The 26,555-nt window shown below is 44.1% G+C and overlaps 1 protein-coding gene and 2 pseudogenes across 1 annotated transcript; 1 reads left to right on the top strand and 2 right to left on the bottom strand.

Moving 5' to 3' along the window:
• Window positions 1-870: 870 nt before the first annotated feature.
• On the bottom strand, window positions 871-25,069 carry CWC25 (CWC25 spliceosome associated protein homolog). The gene is made up of 10 exons (XM_057715631.1): window positions 24,858-25,069; window positions 22,421-22,593; window positions 13,358-13,594; window positions 10,491-10,560; window positions 9,665-9,792; window positions 8,951-9,014; window positions 7,787-7,998; window positions 7,323-7,421; window positions 2,833-2,994; window positions 871-2,351 (listed from the first exon to the last, which is right to left on the bottom strand). The coding sequence occupies exons 1-10, from the start codon at window positions 24,873-24,875 to the stop codon at window positions 2,237-2,239; spliced, it is 1,278 nt and encodes a 425-aa protein (XP_057571614.1). The 5' UTR covers window positions 24,876-25,069; the 3' UTR covers window positions 871-2,236.
• LOC130841104 (U1 spliceosomal RNA) lies at window positions 5,946-6,093 on the bottom strand (annotated as a pseudogene).
• LOC130840233 (mitochondrial import inner membrane translocase subunit Tim17-A-like) lies at window positions 14,428-15,711 on the top strand (annotated as a pseudogene).
• Window positions 25,070-26,555: the final 1,486 nt, after the last annotated feature.

Consider the following 26,555-nt stretch of genomic DNA (forward strand, 5'->3'; position numbering starts at 1 on the left):
CCCTTCCCGCCCCGCCCCGCCCCAGGGAGCCTGGCGGCCCGCTCCACACCCCGCCCCCGGGCGGTGCCGCGACCCCGCCGTCACCGGGCTCTTTCCTCCCCGCCTGGGTGGTACCGCCCGTTTCGGGGCGGCAGCGGTTGCCCTGCCCACTCCTCCTCCCCGGGCCTGACAGGAGCCAAGCCGGCCTCCGCGGGCCTCAGAGCCCTGCGTCCCAGCAGGGAGGGGAGGAGGGCTGGGTAGGTCTCGCTGTCTACCGCGGGAGGGTCTCCCTGTCCGGGCCCCCAAAGCTAGGGTTTGGCTCCTTCCTCAACCTGACGTGCCAAGATGGCGGCGGCGCCACGGCTCCAGAGGGGAGGTGGGGCGGGAATGCGAGGAGGGTGGGACGTACCACCCCCACCCCGGGGGAGAGAGGAACACAGCGAGGGAAAAGGAAGTCCTGCCGGGAAAAACAAGAAACGCCCCCTCGCTCCACCCAGGCGTGGATCTTCCCACTCCCCTTGGCCGGGGGCGCGCTCCACCCGCGGGACACGCCCCCTCCCCCCAGGGCCAATGAGAGGAGCCAGCCGGGAGCCCTGGGTTTTATGAATGGGTCCCGCTCCCACCCACCGGCTGCCGGCCTCCTCCCGCCAAAAGGTCCAGCTAAGGGACAGGCCGGCACCTTAAGACACCTTATCCTACGGCAGAGAATTATAATCGTCTTACTCTCTGGCTCCCTCGATGAAATCTTTGAGTAAACTGCCCACGCTTTGTTACATAATTCCTCTCCGACTAAGGCTCTCCATTTTATATTGGACACAAATTGCAGATCAATGTTGTTCTGTATGGGAATTCGGGAATTCGGCACTCAGCACAGGTGGCTCTTTACACAGTTACAAAAATAAATGTAGACTTTATTGCCAAGTAATAAAAGACAAAATTAACCCTAGTATAGGGAAGCAGGATAAGGTGATTAAATGAATAACAAGTGTGTGTTACTTTCTCTCTGAGGAAAGACTGGGTTTTAAAGCATAACAGTGTCTGGCATCATAAGTGCTCAAAAATACAAATCCAAATTCGTTGTAAGCAGAATTAGGAATTAGCAGAACAAGGAACTAGCCCAGCTAATGTGTGGGTCAACAGTGCCTAGGACTTCCTGGGTCGGATGAGGGCTTCTGGTAAAAGAGCAGAGAAAGAGGTAAACAGGAGATTGACCCCACCAGTCTGAGGGTTTTTTTGTTTTGTTTTGTTTTGTTTAATACCTCACTAAAAAATAATAGCAAACAACTCCTGAAAATCTAGAATTGTAATAAGATTACTACATGATAAAAAGGAAGCCATGAAATAAACAGCTTCCATTATATTTTCTTTTAAGAGCCAGGGAGCATACTGGTAGTTTGGTCCTGACTCCTCTAAAATCATTTGACTTCAGCATTGCACTGCCCACATCAGAGACTCTAAGCAGTGTAAAAGGATAGATACTCTAGATCCTATCAATAAACCCAGGCCCATCCAAAACTAGCCAGATTCCGAAAGGAAAGAAAAGCTGACCTGCCTTATTGTGTTACTGGATAACAAGATACAATGTGGTTCTATTACACAGTAAAGTCACTTACCAAACAAGATATTCTCACAAAGCTACCTTCTTTTTTTAAAAGCATGTAAAAATTATACATTTGTACATATACACACTATACTTTCCAGTTTGAAAGATAGTCCAACAGTTCATTTGGGGGTTTTTTTGCATTGTTTTCACTTCCAGATTCTTTGTCACTCCCATGGCTCTGCCCTAATAATCTGACATCATTCTGTCACATTATCTACTAAATCAAGTAAATGTTCATTTACCCTGGTAAGCACAATCTATCTGGGTGCCTCTGGGAAGAGAGGTTTCTGAAAGGTTCAGTCTATACTGAGGTGGTAAAATAGGTCTGTTCACATAGGTGGAGGGAAGGGGCATAAGGGAGCCTCCTTCCAGAGCACTATGAGTGCTCACACCTACATGTTCCAGTGCCCACCCATTTAAAAACTGTTAAAACCTTCTCTGCACCCAGCAAGTTACCGAGGATCCCATAGAGCAAGTCCCACTGGTTCTCAAAAGAAGTGGGCTGTTTTTGGAATCCATGGAGGAGAGTCACTTTGAACAGTGGTGATTTGACATCTGTGGAAGAAGCCATTTGAACTCTTATAAAGAGAATTTTTAAGGGATCAGCAGCCTCCCTGGAAATTTCAGGGAAACCAGCAAAAGAGGGGGTGGCTTTCATCTTTTCATAAAGTTCTTCTCCAGAGCTACTGATGTTCTCTGTAGAGAGTGAATATTCCGCTTCACCCGATCTTCCAGAGAGGACGTAGATGTGCTCTCTAACTTCATGCGGCTGGGAAGAGAAGACAGGTGAAAGTTAAGTAACAAGCATTTGTCAACTGGTCAACTATCTGGCAGAATTAGAAGAAACAGGTTGCTGGCCATAAAGCAGCTGTAGAAACACAAGCTCTCTTAAGCCTACGTAGATAACTTTTGAGTGATTCCATCTGGAACTCAATTTTTTATAAATTTATAAGGGAAAATTTATCTATTTTGGAAAATAAGTCCAAGCTTCATTTGGAAAAGTCTTCCTGAGCCATGAGTTCTTAGAAGGCCAAGGAGATTCAGTGAAAACACCAATTCACTTCTCCTCCCCTCAAATGAAAAACATCCCACTGTCTGGTCAGAAGCTGGGAGCAGTAACTATGGTATCTGGGGGCTGAGCTCCGCACAGACACAGAAACACTGGGAACACAATGAATAAGCCAGCTGCCCAACTGCCTCCTTGCGACTATTGCCATGAAAGCTGTGAGGCAAGAAAAGGATGCACTCACTGGATAAACTTCCCATCCCGGGAGTCTAGCTTCTCCAGCCTCTGCTCCCGTTCGTCGTCCTTAGCGTGCCTCTTGAGGATGTTCAGTCTCTCTTCCTCTCGCCACTTGGCGTTTTCCATCATCTCTTGCCGTTTTCGCTCTAGCTCCTCTGAGGAGAGCTTTCTGTTGAACACAGAAATCACCCTAAGGTCTGCTTCTCTCCAGCAAAAAAACAAAAAAACCAAACAAACAAACACCACAGGGAGACGAGAAACCAGGTAGGATCCCAGGTTCTCCAGCCCATGGCTCTCTTCCCTTGGAAATGCCCAGCCCAGTGCCACGCTCAGCATGACCTTCCTTCCTTCCTAACGTCTTGGTCAGGTGGTTTCCCTCAAATTTCAAAGACTTTTAGTGAAGGATTCCATACTCTCACTCAACAATCTCTGGAGTAATTATTCTGAAACAATAAATACAAAAAATAAATTGAGAACTAATCAGGAGCCTCAATCTATGACAATTATATTCCAGTTGTTTGCTCAACAACTTCAAGAACAGGGGACTAAGTTTATCCGTGTGACGGTTGACATCTACCATCTACCCACTAGAGATGCTTAGAAATTCATGGACATAGTGCATGAGTATACCACTTTAGGACTAAGCTAGAAGCAAGATGCCTGAAGATTGCAACTTAGCCTCAGACAGTAACAGGTAGGTCTTTCCTGGAACTCACTGCAAATGAAGAGCAAGAAGAGGAGATGATGAACCAGCTCGTTCACTATTTACCAATATCTGACATCTAAATCCATTGCTTCTCAAATTGGTGTGATGTACAGATCCCCCTTTAAAAGGAAAAGTAATTATCGGAGTCCCATAAGGGAGTGGGAGCCCAATTTTGAGAAATCAAATTAAGATACCAAAATTTGACATTTAGTTATCTATGGGGTTCTTCTTCAAAAAACCCACTAACTTAAATACATAAAAGCACAAAGAAAATGGAAGAGGAGATAACACTAGATAAGAGATGTGAACAAACTGTCAGAAGATGGCAGTGGACCAAGGAGTGGTAATCACTTTAACAGATTAGAGGAAACTGAATCCTAAATGCTGTTACTGATCAGAAGCTAGAGATGCAGGAAAAGTTCAGGGATTATAGGCACCAAGTACTTTGGAGGGTGGCACACAGGGCTGAAAACAAAGGGACTAATTCAAAGCATGTATAAGGAGAAATTAAGACATCCTGGAGTCCTCATGCCTGCCTCAGGGAAGCCAGTGACTGCTCTCCCAAACATCTACAGGAGACCTCCCAGAGGTAGACCCTCCGGTAGCTTCTGGAGAAACTGAACCACACAGGAGAACCACACCAGACAGCTACATGTAAAAGAATGAAAGTAGAACATTTTCTCACACCACATACAAAAATAAACTCAAAATGGATTAAGACCTAAATGTAAGATCGGAAACCATAAAACTCCTTTAAGAAACATAGGCTGAACATTCTTTAACGTTAAGACATAACAATTATTTTTTTATTTTTTTTTATTTTTTGGGGGGGTACACCAAGTTCAATCATCTGTTTTTATACACATATCCCCGTATTCCCTCCCTTCCTTGACTCCCCCCCGCCTCGAGTCCCCCCCACCCTCCCTGCCCCAGTCCTCTAAGGCATCTTCCATCCTCGAGTTGGACTCCCTTTGTTATACAACAACTTCCCGCTGACTATCTATTTTACAGTTGGTAGTATATATATGTCTGTGCTACTCTCTCGCTTCGTCTCAGTTTCCCCTTTACTCCCCGCCCCCTCCCATACCTCGAGTTCTCCAGTCCATTCTCTGTATCTGCATCCTTGTTCTTGTCACTGAGTTCATCAGTACCATTTTTAGATTCCGTATATGTGAGTTAGCATACAATATTTGTCCTTCTCTTTGAGACATAACAATTATTTTTTTGGACCTATCTCCTCAGGCAAAGGAAACAAATGGCACCTGATTAAACTTGAAAACTTTTGCACAGCAAAGGAAATCATCAACAAAACAAAACCTACTGAATGGGAAAAATATATCTGCAAATGATATGACTGACAAAGAGTTAATATCCAAATTATATAAACAGCTCAAACAACTCAATATCGGAACAAACAACTCAATTAAAAAATGAGCAGACCTGAGGAGACATTTTTCCAAAGAAGATATACAGCTAGTCAACATGTACATGAAAAGATGTCACTCCACAAGAGAAGCCCGTGCATCGCAATGAAGAGCAGCCCTTGCTCTCTGCAACTAGAGAAAGCCAATGTGAGCAACGAAGACCCAACACAGCCAATAAATAAATTTATAAAAAAAAAACGATGCAAATCAACTATACTTGAATAAAACAGTTTTTTTAAAAAAGTACTGTGTTGACTGTAAGACATTTAAGAAGCACTGAAAGCAATGGAAAAATAATGTGGAATCCCCCAGGCCCCCAAAAAAAACTTAAGAGAAAAAAGTCTTAGTCTATAGAAATTGCTTTAAATTGAGAACCTCACTGCAAAAGAGAAGCTTCATCTTTCCAACTGACAAGAAAGTTGTTTTAGATCACTAATTAAAACCAAACATACACGCAAAAGAGAACTAAAAAAATTTTTAATTCTTACAGAACTCTCAGGCCCTTGGGGAAATATCCAGTGACTCTCAATCTGAGAAACAGTATAAATAGTGCTAAGAAAGGTTTTACAGCTGTAATGTTTCTTTTGTCTCAATTCAGCACCATCTTGGTTACATCTTTGGTGTTCAACTACCTGGAACACCAAATCAACACAGAGATATCACAAAATCCATGCTTTCACGTTTCTGTGTTTCCATTGCTGGAAAACAGAGGTCTTGAGGGCTCTAATTCATTTTATTTATTTCTTAAAATTTTATTGAAGTAGTGGTCTATTGGTCCTACACAGTAGGTCCTTGTTGTTTATTCTAACTCATTTTATTTTATTTTTGTGTGTGTGTGTGTGGCACACGGGCTTAGTTGCTCCGTGGCATGTGGAATCTTCCCAGGGCAGGGCTCGAACCCGTGTCCCCTGCATTGGCAGGCGGAGTCTTTACCACTGCGCCACCTAGGAAGTCCTATTCTAACTCATTTTTTTTTTTTTTTTTTTTTTTCGCAGTCCCCCACTACCACAAATTATGCAGCCGAGTTTCCCACATTTGGGGAAATCGCAGAGGTCAGCACACCCGCAGTGCAATGGGTGAGCCTCGCCCTGGGAAAACCACCTTCGTGATCATGGTATCTCCCCTGCCAGGTAAGTATCTAACTCATTTTAAATCACAAAATTCAACAAAGATTCTAAGGGCAATAAGGAAAGGCCGACAAAGTAAGACAAATTCAAGTGGTGGCAGATGGCAAAAGAGACAGAAAAACAAAGCAGGATCTGAAAAAGCAGACCTTGTGCTGACCAAGTGCCTTAAAATATATTAAAAAAATACACACACTCATGAGCATCCATCTCTAAGAACAGCCTGAATTACAGCACAGCTGAAGAACTGACCCAGTGTCACCATATACCCTTCCTCTCTGGGAAGGCAGGGAAATATGTAACGTATTTTGGGAAGTTGCCAATCAAAATTAAACCTTAAACTTAGAGAATCAGGCAATTAAGAGTTAAAAGGGACCTTAGGGTCTGCCTCTCTTCTAACAACATAGTGAATAAAAGAGGTTGTTATGATCTCTCAGTGGTTCTCAGGGCTCGTTGTGCATTGGAATTACTGGGGTGCTTTAAAAATACTGATGCCTGGGCCCACCCCCAGAGATTATGACGTAATAGGGTTCGGGTGCAGCCAGGCATTGGGATTTTGGTTTTTCTTTAAGCTTTCCAGGTGATTCTAATGTGCAGCCAATGGGGGGAGGCAGTTAAAGGAAGTACACAAAAGTTGCCCAACTCATTAAGCTTTTTTTTTTTTTTTTTGCGGGATCTTCGTTCCTCAACCAGGGATTAAAACCCGAGCTCACAGCAGTGAAAGCGCAGAGTCCTAACCACTGGACCACCAGGGAATTCCCTCACCTACACGTCTAAGGGCAATCGAGACCCCTAGGAACAGCCTTTCAAGGGCACAGTCAACTCCCCTCAGTTCCCGAGACTGCACACGCGCGCTCTGTCTGGCCACGCCACACCCAGCTCAAACACAGAGCTCATCTCAGGGTGTCTGCCCTCAAGGAGACCACCCTCCTGCTTGCTGCCTCGTGAAAGCAGCACACTCTTAACAAAAGCTTCCTGCGGAAATCTCTGTGAGAATAACATGTTTACAGATGTTGAGAGAGAGACCCTTAGTGAATCTGTCATTAGTTCAATAGTTCAAAAGTGTTTACTTTGTCCTTTCAATGTGACTCGTGGGTGGGGGGCAGATGGTTAAAAGTTGACAAGATGAATACAAGAGGGGTGGGCAAAAAAGGTGACACAGATTATCCACTTGCCCTGATCTGAGCCACTCCTAGACTCCGGCCTGCGAGCCTGAAGTTAACCTACAGGGCTCTTGACTCACCTGGTGTACCCAGGAGCATGCCGCCTTTGGTAGACCTCTTTTTTAGGTGATGGGCTCTTACTTCGGCCTCTGTCTTTCCTATTTACCTTCGAGGTGTGCCTGTAACAGATACAGAGGGCAGAGAGGAGAGAGCTTTTTCAATACAGGGACTTTTATCATGTCCCTCAAATGATGGAAGAAAAGCTAACAGTTTTAGGATTATAATCCAAATTGAAGAAAATAGAGGGAAGAAACGGAAGAAAAACAAAGGCATAAGGATACATAAGATTTAATATGAATCTCACTCCAGAGATTCCACATATATAAATGTGTAGTTCTGGGGGTCTGAGCTTTACATTAAAAAAAATAAAAACAAAGCAAAGACATTTGGAAAAGTTATTGAACAGATATCACTAAAAGCAAACACCAGCTGTGACCAGGCCCCCACATACACAGGTTATTTCCCACTGAATTCACACACTCACGGTTTGCTTGGTCTTGGGGACCGTGATCTTCTGTCCGGGGATCGGGACCTCCTGTCCCGGGCCCCTGCTTCTCTGGTGCTCTTCTTGCTGGCATGTCTGGGAGGTGAAGGAGAGGAGCTTCTGGACCTGGAGTAATTCTTCAACCCACGTACTCCCTTTTGCTCAGCTGTCAGAGGACCCTGTGGTCCCTGGCTATGGTCAGAGTTCCTGACCTATATCATCAAGGAAAGGAAGAAAAGCTATTCATAGGAAAATCCAGCAGCTCAGGAGACGATGCAGTGAAACAAGAGAATGAATAAGCACTGAGGTTCTATAAGGAGCCAACTGGGTGTACCAATCCCATTACACAGTTATCAGTGAGAGCTGTACAAACTTAGGCAAGTTATCCTCAGAATGCCCTGAAAGGATGTATCACCCAACCACCTAAACTGTCTTTGCTACAGCCTAAGGCGGAGCAGGAGGCAGAACATGGAGGACAGGACCTAAGGTTAAACACATTGAGGGGAAAAAAGGAATCCAGAGGGACGTACATTTATCAAAAAGTCATCAACCCGTACACTTAAAATGTGCACATTTCATGTAAATCACCTGCAGAGGGATGGGTGGAATGCCTAAATGCCCACTGGTGGTTTAGCCTCTCTGCTCAGAGGGCCCTCAGCCATAGTCAGAGGCTCACTGATAAGGAGTGGGCCTGGGACTTCCCTGGTGGCACAGCAGTAGGGAGTCTGCCTGCCAATGCAGGGCACATGGGTTCAAGCTCTGGTCCGGGGGATCCCACATGCCGTGGAGGGAGCCACAACTACGGATCCCATGAACGGCAACTGCTGAGGCCTGCATGCCTGGAGCACGTGCTCCACAATGGTAGAGGCCCCCGCACTGAGAGGCCCAAGCACCACGGCAAGGAGTGGCCCCTGCTCACCACAACTAGACAAGGCCCTCACACAGCAACGAAGACCCAACACAGCCAAAAATAAACAAAAATAATTAAAAAAAAAAAAGGAATGGGCCTGTTCCCCTGCAACCCTAGTCTTCGCTGCCCAAACTCCCTTCTTTCTGCATATTTGATTGGCTGCTAAAAATGCTCTATATCCAAAAAGGCTGCCAGGTTGGCACGCTCCACAGTCCCACAGTCACTCCCTTTGAGAAGCCCGTACGTATCCTTACCTGTAAGCCATATCCAGGGACTTTGGACAAAATGGGGGAAGAATTTGCTATCTTCTTTTGCGATCTAAGAGATTAAAACACATACTCGTTGAAAAACAAAATGCCTAAAGGTCCAGTTTACAGTTCTTGCGCCGAAACATGCTTCCTGTTTCAAACATGCCCTCTCCCACCTCCTGGCTCTCACGTGGGAGGGTGTTTCTCTATCTTTGCTGGAAGATGCATCAGCACAGTCATGTTTTTCCTGTGAAAAACCGTGGGTCTCGCTTTTCAGCGCCAGCACCCGAGCACATTCTTCTCTCACCGCGTGCTGCTATTCTAGGGACTACGAGTGAGTCAGCAGCGACGGTGCTGGCGGCTACCACAGAGAAGACACACACAACGGGCCTAGATGGGCCCATTAATGCATGAAAAAAAAGAAAGCCTCCATAAAACCCACTTCAGTCTTGGAGGAATCAAGAGCTGAGATGAAAGTCATATCCAAGACGTCTGACCTAAGACGGACACAGCTATAGCCAGCTCTGCTGGGGGTCTGGCCAATACCTCCGGGAACTCTAGTGCTAGCCAGCAAGCTCTGGGGACGGAGGGCCGGTGTGCGAGTGTTCTCCACTGAACCCCCAGAACCGGGTTCCCGGCCCGGAGCAGGCATCCAGTTGGCATGTGTGGGATGAATGAGTGAGTGAACCGGTGGTGCCGGAGGCCACTCCACACACTCACCTGCCCCGGCCGCGCTCCTCCTCACTGCTGCAACGATCGCTGCCGGAGCTTCTGTGCTTATGTTTCTTGTGCTTCTTCTTCTTCTCCTTCTTTTTCTTCTTCTCCTTTTTTTCCAGACTCATTTGCAACTAGAAAATGCCCAGAACATAATCATACAAGATTACTGCGACCCCTGTCAGTCCCTCTGAGGGGACGGGGTCATGCATAAACTACCAGCTTCCAGGTCTCTGGGTCTACAGCGGTCCAGGACAGGATCAGACATCCCCTGTCAACAAGAGTGGAGGGTCTGGACCCTGGTTGTGCACAAACACCCCCTAGACTACTGAATAGTCCAGACTCTCTGGTGGGTGGGGCTGGGAATCTGTGTTCTGAAACAGTCCCCGGAACCACTGCCTAGGAATTCCCATTCTGTCAAAAGAATCCAACTCTGCTGAAAGTAATCAAGGACTGCAAGGTCAATCTTTAAATCTTCCTTACCAACTGCTCCGAGAACAATCACATGTTATGTGAATGATGAATGGGCCCTAAATGCCTGATACCGCCTGATCTCCTGAACACATCGTATGATCGTGCTTTCCACAGGCGTATCCTAACACCCCTCTTTTCCTGGAAGAATGATATGACATGCTGCTTTTCCAATCAAAAGACAGAAAGAGAAAATCAAGCATAATTAAGCTGGATATATTAAGATTGCAGCAAGTCACCAGGAGAAGGTCTCTAAAAGACAAAAATGTGTAAAGCCATTCTGTTTTCCCTCTTGTGAAAGTAAATGGAGACAAGTTCTTACGTTAAGTAGCTCTTGATGCTTATTTGATGCACTACTTACCAATTCTTTGATTTTCTTCATTTTCACAGGATTATTCAATACCTCTCTTTTTTTCTCCTCCTCTTTCTTCCTAAAGAGAAGTTATAAAAATCATGATTATTTCTTTCAGAAAGGGGATGAAATCATCCATTCTACTATCTATAATTCTATGCAGCAATCTTTTTTCTAAATGCAGGCAGACAGGCCACATGGTGCAATCTGCATGACTGTGTGGAAGACAGAAATCTTCCCCAGATCTGCTAAGGGATTAGATATTGTGGGGAAAGTTCACACTGGTTCCCTATTGTGCAAGAAAGTAAGTCTGCTCTGTTGCTTATTAAGCTTCATGCCCAGGGCTTCCCAACTGGTCAAGTAAATGTATGTCATCTTGTGTATCAAATGTATGCAACATTTCAGTACCACCTCCACGGTTTAGCATGATAACCCCCTGGGAAATAAAGAGAAAGGATTCCTCTTTCAAGAAGTATTACTCTCACTATTCTGTATGAATATATGTATGAATTTGCTGCTACTCAAGACTAAAATTTTTCTTTCACATTATTGCTGGAATCTAGGAAACTGTGTAAGAATTAAAAAATAAATGTGCTTGTTTTATTCATTTCCATTAAAAAAAGAAAAGAAGAAATCTTACTCTCATATTTGGTTCACAGGAGGGTAAACTGGTCAACCTTCCCGGAGAACAACTTGGCAACACCTTTTACAGCCTTTACATACTCACAAACTCTTTAATCTTACAAATGCTCCCTCAAGAATTTGTTACTGAAAGGATATAACCAAGGACGGTCACTAAAAAGTTGTTCACATTATAACAATGAAAACTTGGAAACAAGTTAGGGATCCGAAGGAGCATATTAATAAATTATGGTATATCCATACAATATAGATAGTCAAGATGATGTTAGAGCAGCACAGTCAGCAGCATAGAGGGACGTCCCACATACATGATTAGGTGAAAAAAAGGAGTTTATAAAGTAATATGCACAATATTTGTACACCAATTGCTCATAGCAGCAGTATTCACAATAGCCAAAAGGTGGAAATAACCCAAATGCGCATGACAGAAGAATGGACTAAAAAATGTGATATACACATGCAACGGAATACTACTCAGCCTTAAACAGGAAGGAAATTCTGAAACGTGCTACAACATGGATGAACCTTGAAGACATTATGCTATGTAAAATAAGCCAGTCACAAAGAAATGAATGTTGAATGATTTCAACTTGTATGCGGTTCAAAAGAGTCCAACTCATAGAAATGGATAGTACAATAGCGGTTCCCAGGGGCTGGGAGGAAGAGGAAATGAAGAGTTGCTGTTTAATGGATATAGAGTTTCAGTTATGCAAGATGAAAAACTTCTGGAGATTGGTTACACAACAATTTGGATACCCTTACTACTGGACTACAAACTTAAAATGGTTAAAATGGTAAATTTTATGTCATGTGTATTTTACCACAATTTTTAAAAAGAAGGAAATTCTGACACATGCTATAATACAAATGAACCTTGATGACATTATGCTGAGTGAAACAGGCCAGTCACAAAAGGACAAATACCATATGATTCCACTTATATGGGTAACTAGAGTAGTTATATTCATAGAGACAGAAAGTAGAAGTGGTTGCCAGGAGCTGGGAAGAGGAGAGAATGGGGACTTATTGTCTAATGAGTATAAGGTTTCAGTTGTGAAGATGAAAAAGATCTGGAGAAGGGTGGGTGGGGTGATGGCTGCACAGCAACGTGAATATACTTACTGTCACTGAACCGTATACTTAAAAATAGTTAAGATGGTACATTTTAGGTTATGTATATTTTACCACAATTAATTAATTAAAGATGCTAACAAAATGGGAGAAAATATTTACATATAAATATTTATGTGTAACATATAGGTAACTTTAAGAAAATTTTCAAAAGACATGTAAATAAGAAATAAACATCTTTTAATGTTCAACTTTACACACTTGAAATAAAAGAACAAAAATTAAAACAAAAACAAAAAAATAAACGCACTGCATGATTTCATTTAACACCCAATATGCAGCTCCACTTTGATCTGTTACATATTAGGGCTTCCAGTAAAATTCTAAAGTTCCTTTCCAAAGGGTTCCACTGCAAAAAACAAACAAAAGGGAGGGGAAGAAGGGAGGGAAAAAAGTCTATTCACCCCCCTTAGCCAACTCAACACATATCCCCAAGTTTCTAAAAGACTGCCAGTCTTTCTCACCTTGCTTCTACCTCTTACTTTTGTTTAGAAGCCAAAGGTAAATGAATAAATCTGGTCTGGTCTGGTCCATTTACTAATCTCTTCCCATACAGCCTAGTTCAGGCACCCTTTTTTTTTTTTTTAATAAATTTATTTATTTATTTTATTGGCTGTGTTGGGTCTTTTTTTTTTTTTTTTTTTGCTGTGCGCAGGCTTTCTTTAGTTGCGGTGAGTGGGGGCTACTCTTCGTTGTGGTGCGCGGGCTCCTCACTGCCATGGCTTCTCTTGTTGCGGAGCACGGGCTCTAGGCGCGTGGGCTTCAGTAGTTGTAGCACATGGGCTCAATAGTTGTGACTCACGGGCTCTAGCGCTCAGGCTCAGTAGTTGTGGCACACGGGCTTAGTTGCTCCGCGGCATGTGGGATCTTCCTGGAGCAGGGATCCCTGAATTGGCAGGAGGATTCTTAACCACTGCGCCACCTAGGAAGTCCCCAGGCACCCTTAATAGAGCCTCCTTCTCAACATCAGAAACCAAATGGAAACAAATCCTTTTACATGGCAGATAAAAGCCAACAGGAAACCAACTGTGAAGCAAGAAGTGAGATAACATCTCTGCTAAGCATCTCTGTAATAAAACCCCCTTCCCAGCCCCTCCGCGTACCTGATGATGAAGAGTGGATCCTCCCGGATTTTGCTGGCCATGTCAAGCAGGGAATTGGCACCTGATGGGGCAAAGATAGAGCCTGGGAGGAGTCCTGTCTCAGAAGAACAGCCTGCCTCCTTTTCCTCCATCTTCTCAAAAACGTATTTGTCAATGGGGCGCCCCAGCAAGTACTCATCACGGTTCACCATCCCACCAGGACCCTGGTACATCCAGTCCAATTTTTCTTCCTTTTTCCTAGTTTAAGGGAAAAAAAAAAAAAGCAGTCAAAGAAAATGTAGACTCCTGCAAACCTACACACAAAACCTGAACACGAGGGATAGATAATCACAGCTGGAGGAATTCCCTGGCGGTTCAGCAGTTAGGAGTCCATGCTTTCACTGCGGAGGGTGTGGGTTCAATCATCCCTGGTTGGGGAACTAGCATCCCGCAGGCCGCAAGATGTGGCCAAACATGAAAGAAAGAAAGAGAGAGAGGGAGGGAGGGAGGGCAGGAGGGAGGGAGAGAGAGAGAGAGAGAGAGAAAGAAAAAAGAAAAAGAAAGAAAGAAAGAAAGAAAGAAAGAAAGAAAGAAAGAAAGAAAGAAAGAAAGAAAGAAAGAAAAAGAAAGAAAGAAAGAAAGAAAGAAAGAAAGAAAGAAAGAAAGAAAGAAAGAAAGGGAAAGAAAGAAAAGAAAGGAAAGAAAGAAAGAAAGAAAGAAAGAAAGAAAGAAAGAAAAAGAAAGAAAGAACGAAAGAAAGAAAGAAAAGAAAGGAAGGAAGGAAGAAAGAAAGGAAGGAAGAAAGAAAGAAAGAAAGAAAGAAAAAAGAAAGAGAGAGAGAAAGAGAGAGAACAGGACTCATTCTATAGGCTCCTTAGCAAGGGCTAAACACCACAGTCCATGGGGCACTTGGCAAGAAACGGTACTAGCTGTCATGCAGTTTACATTTTAGCGGGGAGGTCACTCCCACACGCCTAAACCAACTTATGAGGGGAAAAAAAAAACTCAGCCTAGGGCATGAGTCTTTGCAAAGTCTCCTTTACAAAGTCTTTATATTGTGCTTTCATTTCGCTGCAGCTGAAACAGCTAGCATGCATACTCTGGATAAGCTCATCACCAAGAACAACTTCAGTGACCAGCTGCGCGCGCCTACTGTGTGCTTTGGTGTTTACCGTCACCTTGGCATCAGTGGGAATACTACATTCAAGGGGATAAAAAGAAAAGACCAGCAATAACAAGTTATGCTTTCAAGCCAAAAGAGGGAAGTCAAATTATGTCACAGTAGCATGCCAAACATTTCCCTGTGGTTCTAACAGAAAAAAAATGGTTAGAAAATTGAGCCCTCACACGACAGACAGTAAAGGTGTGCTGAATTCATAAGAGCATGTATTGGAACAGCCAACATCACATTCACACTGCAAGTAACAAAGGAGTTGCATTAAAACAGTATTATCTATAATATTAGATTCAATGTTTGTTTGTTTAAAGCTCTTTATTGGAATATAAGTGCCTTACACTTCTGTACCAGCTTTTGAGGTACACCAAAGTAAATCAGCTGTATTTATACACATATCCCCATATTCCCTCCCTCCTGTGACTCCCTCTCACCCTCCCTATTCAATGGTTTTTGAACATGACTTTTTTTTATTTTGTATATTTATTTTTGTTTAAGATTATATAACAACTATGACCATAATAATATCTTCCTAGTTATATCTTTGCACATTTTTAATACAAATAATTTAAACCAGTAACAGAGGGTCTAACTCTTTAGATTTCTTTCCCTATTAAAAGGATTGGTTTGAGAAACACTGTAGTCTATGATTAAGAATTGATTGTGGGCCACTGGGGTCAAGATGGAGGAGTAAGAGTGAGAGCCATACCCTGGAGAACTGTGTGGAAGACTATGGTGGGGAATTTATGGTGGGTACCACAGGTAGTGGTGTCTTTTACGCAATTAAAGGGTTTTGCCATTCTCCAGTGGGAATAAACCAGAGACTACAAGGGAGTCTGACAGCTATTAAAACCAGGCCTCCACAGTTGGGAGGTAGCTTTGCACTTTGGGGAGGTGTTTCCCATGATTCTCTGCTGGATGGTGCATGTTAGAGAGAAAGACCTTTGGAATTTCGTCACAAGTGCTGCCTTCACAGAAGCCCCACTAGGAGCAAAAAATGGGCCAGTGGCCACGGCTGCTGGGTCAGCCAGCCATGACTGGTGGCATTCTCCTAGGGTTAATTGGAGAAGCTGGTATCTTATTTACAAGATCTGCCTCTGGGTAGTTTCCCAACAGTCCTCGGTCTGCTGAAGATCCCTCCCAGGTGTCTTTAACTCAGTTACCACCCTCACCTTTGGGAGACTATCAACAATATCAATGACTTCTTTCCCAGAATTTCTTTAACAGAATAACCTGTAATTCAAGGATTTTGGAAGATCAAGATACAATGTGTTTTTAAATCACAGGTGAGACAACCATGGCCAAATAGGCTATTAAAAGATATTTAGCACTTTTTTTAGTTAAAGGAACATGGGAGAAAGGTGTAAAAAGACAATACATTTATTTATTCACACTTGGCTTATATTTATAATCAAAATACATGTCTAACAGCATTAAAAGAAACTGTAATAAGTGCTTAGGGACTTCCCTGGTGGCGCAGTTGGTTAAGAATCTGCCTGTTAATACAGGGGATATGGGTTCAATCCCTGGTCCAGGAAGATCCCACATGCCACAGAGCAACTAAGCCCATGTGCCAAAACTACTGAGCCTGCGTGCTGCAACTACTGAAGTCCGCTCGCCTAGAGCCCGTGCTCCACAACAAGGGAAGGCACCACAATGAGAAGCCTGTGCACCTCAACAGAAAGTAGCCCCCACTCACCACAACTAGAGAAAGCCTGTGCATGGCAACGAAGACCGAATGCAGCCCCCCATCCCCCCCCCCCAAAAAGTGCTTAGACGATGAAGAACCAAGCAGCAAGTAACAGCGAAACACAACCATCATTTCATTTCCTTGGAGAATTCTCTGCCTGGTTTTGTGTATTCTATTACTGAAATAATAGAAAACTCCTGGGGGGTTGGAGGGAATTGACTGTGAAGGGCAGACTACGTAAGAGCTTAAAGAGGTCTAAGCAAGAAGAGCAGTGGTGACTAGAATATTCTGGCAAGCTCACTTTCCTGAAAGGCAGTATAACATAATGGTTAAGACCACAAGCTCTGGACTCAGGCAACATGGATTTGAATCCTGGCTCTAAAGCCAAGCAACTCATCTGAGCACTGGTGTCCTCACCTGTAAAATGGGGATAAAACAGTACCTACCTCACAGGGTTGTTGGGGATTAAATAAGTCAATGAAATTTTAAGGTGTTCAGAAGAGTGCATGGCACAAAGTAAATACTAAATAAACACTAGCTAGTCTTTTTTATTTTGTTTTGTTTTTGAGTTCAAGGGCAACTAATCAACTAGGAGAAGAAATATAAATGTATTAAAGAGATAAAAAGGACCTCCCTGGTGGCGCAGTGGTTAAGAATCTGGCTGCCAATGCAGGTGACATGGGTTCGATCCCTGGTCCAGGAAGACTCCCACATGCCATGGAGCAACTATGCCCGTGTGCCACAACTCTAGAGCCGGTGAGTGACAACTACTGAGCCCACGCACCACAACTATTGAAGCCTGCATACCCTAGGGCCCACGAGCTGCAACTACTGAAGCCTGCACGCCTAGAGCCTGAGCTCAGCAACAAGAGAAGCCACCGTAATGAGAAGCCTGAGCACCAAAATGAAGAGTAGCCCCCACTCGCCATAACTAGAGAAAGCCCGCGCAGAGCAATGAAGACCCAATGCAGCCAAAAGAAGAGAGATAAAATATGTATTTCATAATTTCTTTGCCCCCCCAACCCATAACCTACCTTTTAGTTCTGTCGTCTTCTTACCCTGGGCATAAATCACTGATGTTCCCACTAGCTTGTCTTTTTATTCTCTATGTATGTGTTTTGTATTTCCCACCAGGTTTTTTTTAAATTCTCAGATGGCTGGGACTACAGTTTACTCACCTGTGAACCCCAGACAGTCGCCCAATGTGTACAGTGTTTTGACATTTTATGGGCAACGGGTCTGGAGCTGGGAAGTACTTTTTGAATGAAAAGCAGGTGTCAGTGATTGAGCAGGGGGGATTCTAAGAGGACATGTCAAAGATGACTCCAGGGACCATGCCTATGCATGCCTGACATGAACACAGATGGGGAAGCTGGAAATAAATATTTGTTTACTCATTTGTAAACACTGACTCAGCATACTTCCTGTGTGCCAGGCAGAGGTGAAAGGTCAGAAAGATGACAAGGATTCAGGTAGATGAGTTGCTCACAGCCTACCAGATAAGGCACAGAGGTCAACAAATTACCAAACGGTGCTGCTGAGAGCTAAGTATGTGATGAGGTGACTGTGGGACACTTGAAGCAGAACTGCCCGAATATACAGAGATACAAGAGTTAGTGTGGGATAAATGTGGGAGTTGTCAGCATGAAGGCTGGTACCAGAGGAATGAAGGGAGAAGAGCGGTGAGCCTGGGGGAGCAGGAGCAGTTACGGGATGAGGGAAACGAAGCTAAGTAAGTGAAGAAAAGAGAAGAGATATGAAGAGGTAGGAAGGCCAGCAATCTGCAAGCAAAGGAGCAAAACATACCCAGAAGAAAGGATGAAGACAGATACTTCTATAAAGTAGTATTTTCAGGGCTCCAGCTAGTCTTAAAAGGAATCAGCTAATATCAGTCCTACTCAGGCCCTCCAGTAAGAGAACATGTTGTGTTGCTGAGATCTTGTGCCACTGGACTTGGCCTGGTTCTACCACTGCCCCACTGGGTAACTGTGCAAGTTACTTCTGTGCACTTCCATAGCCTCATGTCTAAAATGGAACCAGTGGGACTTCCTAGTGGTGCAGTGGTTAAGACTCCGCCTGCCAATGCAGGGGACACGGGTTCGAGCCCTGCTCCAGGAAGATCCCACATGCCACGGAGCAACTAAGCCCATGGGCCACAACTATTGAGCCTGCGCTTTAGAGCCGGTGAGCCACAACTACTGAGCCCATGTGCCACAACTACTGAAGCCCACGTGCCTAGAGCCTGCGCTCCCCAACAAGAGAAACCACGGCAATGAGGAACCCGTGCACCACAATGAAGAGTAGCCCCCGTTCACCACAACTAGACAAAATACATGTGCAGCAATGAAGACCCAACAAAGCCATAAATAAATAAAATGTTTTTTTAAAAAAATGGAGCTACTAACTGCCATCTCTCATTGTTTCAATTTTTTTATTTTTATTTCTTTATTTATTGGCTGAATAAAAATTTCAAAATAATTTTTTATTTTTGGTTAGTGGAAAAGGAAACTCTTATGACTAATGGATATTCTGTCTAAAATTGACATCTGTTTTTTTTTTTAAGCTCTTTATTGGAATATAATTGCTTTACACTCTTGCACCAGTTTTTGAGGTACACCAAAGTGAATCAGCTGTATTTATACATATATCCCCATATCCCCTCCCTCCCAAGACTCCCTGTCCTGGCCCTCTAAAGCATCACCCATCATCGACTTGATCTCCCTTTGTTATACAGCAGCTTCCCACTAGCTCTCTATTTTACATTTGGTAGTGTATCTATGTCTATGCTACTCTCTCACTTCGTCCCAGCTTCCCCTTCAAAACCCCACCCCCTGCAACCCCGTGTCCTCAAGTCCATTCTCTACATCTGCATCTCCATTCTTGCCCTGTCACTGGGTTCATCAGCACCATTTTTTTAGATTCCATATATATGAGTTAGCATACAGTATTTGTTTTTCTCTTTCTCGCTTACTTCGCTCTGTATGACAGACTCTAGGTCTATCCACCTCACTACATATAGTTCAATTTCATTCCTTTTTATGGCTGAGTAATATTCTATTGTTGGAATAGAATAGAGAACTCAGAAGTAAACCCAAATACATATGGGCACCTTATCTTTGACAAAGGAGGCACGAATATACAATGGAGAAAAGACAGCCTCTTCAATAAGTGGTGCTGGGAAAATTGGACAGCAACATGTAAAAGAATGAAATTAGAACACTTCCTAACACCATACACAAAAATAAACTCCAAATGGATTAAAGACCTACATGTAAGGCCAGACACTATAAAACTCCTAGAGGAAAACATAGGCAGAACACTCTATGACATACATCAAAGTAAGATCCTTTTTGACCCACCTCCTAGAATCATGGAAATAAAATCAAGAATAAACAAATAGGACCTCATGAAACTTAAAAGCTTTTGCACAGCGAAAGAAACCATAAACAAGACTAAAAGGCGACCCTCAGAATGGGAAAAAATAGTTGCCTATGAAACAACGGACAAAGGATTAACCTCCAAAATATACAAGCAGCTCATGCAGCTTAATACCAAAAAAGCAAATACCCAATCCGTGAATGGGCGGAAGACCTAAATAGACACTTCTCCAAAGAAGACATACAAGTGGCCAACAAACACATGAAAAGATGCTCAACATCACTAATCATCAGAGAAATGCAAGTCAAAGCCACAATGAGGTATCACCTCACACCAATCAGAATGGCCATCATCACAAAATCTGGAAACAACAAATGTTGGAGAAGGTGTGGAGAAAAGGGAAGTCTCCTGCACTGTTGGTGGGAATGAAAGCTGGTCCAGCCACTATGGAAAACAATTTGGAGGTTCCTAAAAAACTACAAATAGAACTACCATATGATCCGGTAATCCCACTACTGGGCATATACCCAAAGAAAACCATAATCCCAAAAGAAACATGTACCATAATGTTTATTGCAGCACTATTTACAATAGCCAGGACACGGAAGCAACCTAAATGCCCATCAACAAATGAATGGATAAAGAAGATGTGGAATATTACTCAGCTATAAAAAGGGATGAGATGGAGCTATATGTAATGAGGTGGATAGAACTACAGTCTGTCATACAGAGTGAAGTAAGTCAGAAAGAGAAAGACAAATATTGTATGCTAACTCACATATATGGAGTCTAAAAATGGTACTGATGAACTCAGTGACAAGAACAAGGACGCAGGTGCAGAGAATGGACTGGAGAACTTGAGGTTTGGGAGGGGGCGGGGGGTGAAGGGGAAACTGAGACGAAGCAAGAGAGTAGCACAGACATATATATACTAGCAACTGTAAAACAGATAGCCAGTGGGAAGTTGTTGTATAACAAAGGGAGTTCAACTCGAGGATGAAAGATGCCTTAGAGGACTGGGACGGGGAGGGCGGGGGGGACTCAAGGGAGGGTGGGGGGGAGTCAAGGGAGGGAGGGAATATGGGGATATGTGTATAAAAACAGATGATTAAACTTGGTGTACCCCCCAAAAAATAATAAATAAATAAATAAAATTTTAAAAAATTAAAAAAAAAATTCTATTGTATATATGTGCCACATCTTCTTTATCCATTCATCTGTTGATGGGCATCTAGGTTGCTTTCATGTCCTGGCTATTGTAAATAGTGCTGCAATGAACATTATGGTACATGTTTCTTTTTGGATTATGGTTTTCTCTGGGTATATGCCCAGTAGTGGGATTGCTGGGTCATATGGTAGTTCCATTTTTAGTTTTTTAAGGAACTGCCAAACTGTTTTCCATAGTGGCTGGACCAGCTTACATTCCCACCAACAGTGCAGGAGACTTCCCTTTTCTCCACACCCTCTCCAACATTTATTGTTTCTAGATGTTTTGATGATGGCCATTCTGACCAGTGTGAGGTGATACCTCATTGTGGCTTTGACTTGCATTTCTCTGATGATTAGTGATGCTGAGCATCTTTTCATGTGTTTGTTAGCCATGTGCATGTCTTCTTTGGAGAAATAAAACTGACATTTGTTTTAAAATCAAGGGTTCACAAAATCTCAAACTTCACATACAGAAATGTCATATAAGCTGCCCAGGAATTAATTCAAGTATGTGAAATTTATTTAAATTATAAAGAATATAATTTATACAAAGTATTTAAAGTAAAATAATTTAATGTGTATGGTTAAAAAAAACTTGTATCATTTTCTTACCTCATTTTATATATTAATGCCCTAAATATATTGTGTTGTACTTTAAAAATTCCAAAACTCCATTTATTTTAAAACATCTCAAATTATATACTTAAGTTAGAATGCCCTTCTGCCAATCCTGAAAGAATGTAATTGTTATCCTGCCTAAATTCCATAATGCCATTTCCATGAATTGAAACTCTCTCTCCCTCTCTCTCTCACTCACACACCCCTAAATGTGACAAATCCTCCTGTTATGAAATTACTAAGGAAAAGCCCTGGATATGCAATGGGGGAAGTATGTCACATGTCACCCTGGAGACTTGTTGGCTAGGATATGAATAAGAGATAGTACAGATTACTCAATTTTAGTCTATCTGGAGTTTTTATTCAATTCTGATTTAGGAATGCACTGCATATTTTATGCTTTTTATTTTTCTCAGAACACATTTATTCCATCCCCTTTTATGAGATGGGTAGAGTGATTATTGTCTGTTACTCTTATCCTATATTATACAAGAGGAAACTGAAATTGGGGAAAATCAAATGAGACTGTCCACAGTAACAGAGCTTTTACTGACAGATACACCATCTACCTCCTTCCATGGGACCTCACTGCCCCCCTAAAATGAGCCTGCAATCCATAAATAAACAAAAGTAGGACGGAGGCCTCAACACATACTGAGAAGCAGGGTACAGGCATTCTTCCTCAGTCACAGTTATTTGGCAATCATCTACCATGGACTTGGTCTACACTAAGACCTTTACATGTCATCTAATTTGATCCACAACAAACCGTAGGAGTTGGGTACTCTCACTCCCCCGGTTCTACTGAGGTAACCAAGGCTCCCAAACTTGCTCACACTTACATGGCTAGGCTAGTCCATGCAAAGCCAGCCTTAGAATCTAGGACACTCTGATTTCAAACTCACGCTCTTAACCAGCTATTATGCAACAACTGGATGCTGCACCTGCAGGCAGTCCGGCAATTCCCCACGCTCCAAGACACCCCCAGCCCAAATCGCCCCGGCTCCTCACGTACTTGACAGCCCCGACATCCTCTGCGTAGCGCTGCATCTCCTCCCGGGCCCTCTCCTCCCGCAGCTCGCGCTGCAGCTCCTCAATCTTTTTCCGTTCAGCCTCATGCTTCTGCTCAGCTTTCCACACTTTCTCCACATTGCGGAGGGTCTGCGGGTGCCAGCTTTTCTTCAAATTCTGTGGTAAATAAAAGGAGGGAGAAAACAATGCAGGCAGTGAGTGGGTGGTCAGCATAACTGGCCCTGCCTTACCCACCCCTATATTCATGGCAAGGCAGGCATGTAAGGGCAAGATGTCTTTAACAGTGGCAAGGTTGGCACCCAGTAATCTCACCCATGGGGGATGGGAGGGAGGTTGTTCAAGTACATAAAGCCTCAGGATAAAACAGGCCCCGCCTAGATTCCCTTCAAATACTTCCATCCTGAAATGTATCAGTCTGACTTTCACTGGCCATGCCTGAAGTGAGGGTTGGTGATGACAATACAGGAGGGATGCAGTAGGGAAGCGGGAAGGTATAGACTCTGAAAGGCAAAAGAATTCAAGCGCCTTTGGCACTGGACATTCATTCTTATGAACACAACCTTCTTTTCCTGGACTCCACTTAACCTGCCTTAAACTTGCATGGTTTACAATCCCACCTAGTACCTCTTTCAACCTTCCTTCCCAAGAATCTCCTCCTGGTTCTGATCTTCCCTTTCACCCTCAAGGAATGCTTCTCCTCTCCCTCCTCATCATGAGCCTACTTTGGTTCAGCTTCCCAAGCAGGGAAGGTTTCCTAGAGGAAGTGACATCTAAGGATAATTACAAATTAGCTGGTGACATAGGAAGCAGGGAGGAGTGGGGGTAGATTTCCACACAGAAGTAACAGCACACACAACAGCAGGCCCATTGGTGAGAAAGAACAAATAACTCAGCATGCCTGGAGAGGGGAGAGCAAGCTAATGGGAAGGTGCTCAAGATGAAGCCAACTAAGAAAGCAACAGATTAAGGGCCTTACAAGCCACGTTAAGGGATTGGATTTTATACTGTTGACAGCAGAAAACACTAAACACTCATATGCAGTTGAGAGGCATGATCAGCCTAGTATGTAAAAGATTGGAGAGGATCAGGATTGAAAACCAGGACACCAGTGAAGAAACCTAAATGAGGGACTTTCCTGGCCACCCGTGGTTAGGACCCAACACTGCCACAGTAGGGGGCAGGGGGTTGATCCCTGGTCAGGGAACTAAGATCCTACATGCCACGTGGTGCGGCCAAAATAAATAATTTTTTTTTTTTGGACAAAATGAGGGCTTCCTTTCTCTCTCTCGTCTTCCCTTTCCCCTCATCAGGTCGTTCAGTCCTTCCTCACTTCCTCCCCAACCCTCCACCTTGTTCTAATGGTCCTCCTCTCTTGCCTTCAATATGGTTGATTTTCCCTCCCAGGGAACACTTGGCAATGTCTGTAGACATTTTTGGTTGTCACAACTGAAGGAGAAAGGTGCTACTAGCTAGAGGCCAGGGATGCTGCTAAACATTCTACATGCACAGGACCACACACACAACAAAGAATTAACCAGCCCAAAATGTCAACAGCGCTGAGGTTGTGAAACTGCGTTAGAGCTTTCCTGTCCCTAAATGCAGTTACTTGAAGACACTAAATCAGATGAACCTTGATGGTATGTTGGAACTCATTCTAATTGATAACACCTGACAAACTCTAATATAGCTACTGGATAGGTAGGTGGTCAAAGGGATCTATTTGCTGGTTCAATTAGCTACACTTTTGGGATATTAGCATTTTTTTGCACCATGCTCTTATGGGTACATTTGCCCAATTTGGAGGCTTAGCCCCCTACAAATGAGCTGTACGGTTTAAGAGAAATAGCCACATAACTTATGTTAAGTGCTATGAATTCAGAACAAAGTTCTGCCACTACAGATCAGAATGCAGCACTGAAGGAGGAGTGGAAGTCAGAAAGGTGAACATGAGGAAGATCTTCCGTGACCCCAGGACACGGCTCAGGGACGAGGAGAATGGAGGCACAAATCAACCCTACTAAAGCCCAGGGCATGACTGAACTCTTAGCCGAGAAAAGGAGGTGTATCCCGAGACAAGACATAGCAAAGAAAGTCTGCGTGACACTTCCTCCACGCCTGCCTCCTTTCCTAGCCACGGTTCCAACCGCCCCCGAGCCTTCCAGAATTTCTAGCCAGAAGGGCTCCCTGTCAACAAACACCACCTGCCATCCTTGGCGACCACCTCACACACCTTCCTAAGTCTCTGTCCGATCCCTCCATGGCCTTAGTGATCCGTCCCCTGTCCAAGGCTACAGCTCCCTCTCTCCGAAAAAACGCCTGCGCTGTCAAGAATACCCACTGCCACGCCCGCCAATTTCCATACCCAGCCCCAGTCGGTCTCCGGCCTCAGTCCTCCCGCAGCCCTGGGCTCCCTCACTTACCAGGTCTCCGCCCCCCATGATGGTAGAGACGTTTTCTCACTACGCGGACCTGGAAGACTCAGTAAGGATCGAGGAGAAACGTAGAGAAATAGTTCAGCTACGACCTCCCGAGATCTGGTCCCAGGGCCAACCAGCTACCACTTTCACTGCCCGATCCAGAGCCCACTTCCGGGAGAGCGTTCTATTAGGGCGACGACGTCGCGGGATCCTGACGTTTAATACTCGCTGTCGCGCTGCGTGGCGGTAGCGTCACATGCAGTTTCGTAGGTTGCGGCCGTGGTATCGCGGGATCTGTGGTTTCGTTTTGGTCGCGTCGGGTTGGCTCCTCCCCTGATTTCCTGAATGGTGTGTTAAAACGCCGCGGTGCTGTCTGCTTGTAGTTAGTCCTGGACCTCGCGCGTGGCTCTGTTTCTGTGCAACGCACCGCGGTGTTCCCCGCCCCGGAGCTCCACTCCGGGTCTCCCTCGCGAGGCCCCAGCGTGGGCCAGCTTAGGCCACCCAGAATTTCTAAACGGCTTTTGAAATCCGCACTCCTCTCAAACCTCTACTCACAGCCAACCCCCTTACTCCAGGCCTATTTTACAGAGTTAAATAGAAACCATCGAACCGAAATTCCATCAGCTTCCCTGCCTCAAACCTTTAGAATCTGCCAGCTCCCCTCTTTCCTTTCCCTTCGTTTACGGTGGAAGAGGCATCCCGCCTAACCTAAGATGCGGTGGTTCTCCTGCTCGGATCCCAGCCCTCACATCTGGTATTACTCAATTCCTCCCTCTCTCCTCTATCTCCCTAAGTATTGGCTCTTTGTCACCATCATTTTAGATACACTCAGTTGATCCTTGAAAAAGAAAAAAGCTAATGTCTTTCCCCCTGCTGCTGCACTCGCCTCTCGGTCTTTGAGTTGTATCCACTTCGGCGATGTGATGTTTCCACTTCGGCGACGAGATGTTTCCGCTTCATCTTATGCTTAACCTAAACCCTCCGCTCAACCATTCTTCCCATGATCTTCAGTAATCTCCCTGTATTTAATTCAAGTAACACATTCCACCCTCATCTGGACCACCCCTAGCCTTTTAGTATTGAGGACCACTCTCTCCTTACCGAAGCGCTTTTCACTTCTTCCCATCGCTCTCCAAATTTTCCTGCTCTAGATCCTTCTCAGGGAACTTTTTTTTCTTCCTCATCCATTCTGGCTTCTGCCTTTTCACAGTAGGTGCTCTTCTTGGGTGATCTCACCTACTTACAGGGCTTCAGTTACCTCTACGTGCTAATGAATCCCAGATTCATTATCTTCAGCCGCAGCCCTCTTTCAAGTTCCAAGGTTTTAAGCCTGACTATCAGGCACTTGCATTTGGGCATCTGGAAGGCACTTAAACTAAATGCATTATCTGACCTGTATCCACTCCCCCAATCCCTTACTAGCACCACTTCTCCATCTGGACAACATTCTAGATCTCCCCCTCACCTCCAACATCCAATCAACAAGATTCTAAGTGCTCAACATCTCTCAAATCTGTCTACCTCACCATGACCATTCACCACCTGCCTGGTTCAGGCCACCATCATCCCTCCTCACCTGGTGGAAGTCCAGTCCCTCTTTCAGTTTTATTCCTTACAGATCTATGCACCCTTTTATAGCTAAGAGTGATCTAAGATGCAGATGTGATTGTATCAACCCACTGCTTTAAAACGTTTCATAGC

Source organism: Hippopotamus amphibius, chromosome 17 (assembly GCF_030028045.1).
Source record: "Hippopotamus amphibius kiboko isolate mHipAmp2 chromosome 17, mHipAmp2.hap2, whole genome shotgun sequence".
NCBI classification, from domain to species: Eukaryota; Metazoa; Chordata; class Mammalia; order Artiodactyla; family Hippopotamidae; genus Hippopotamus; species Hippopotamus amphibius.

What these genes read in the sequence shown, in the direction of transcription:
- CWC25 (XM_057715631.1), bottom strand. An exon ending in TCCCTGGATATGGCTTACAG is followed by an intron (nt 7,999 to 8,950) that starts GTAAGGATACGT and finishes TTGATGATATAG; the next exon opens with GTCAGGAACTCTGACCATAG. An exon ending in TCCCCAAGACCAAGCAAACC is followed by an intron (nt 7,422 to 7,786) that starts GTGAGTGTGTGA and finishes TATCTGTTACAG; the next exon opens with GCACACCTCGAAGGTAAATA.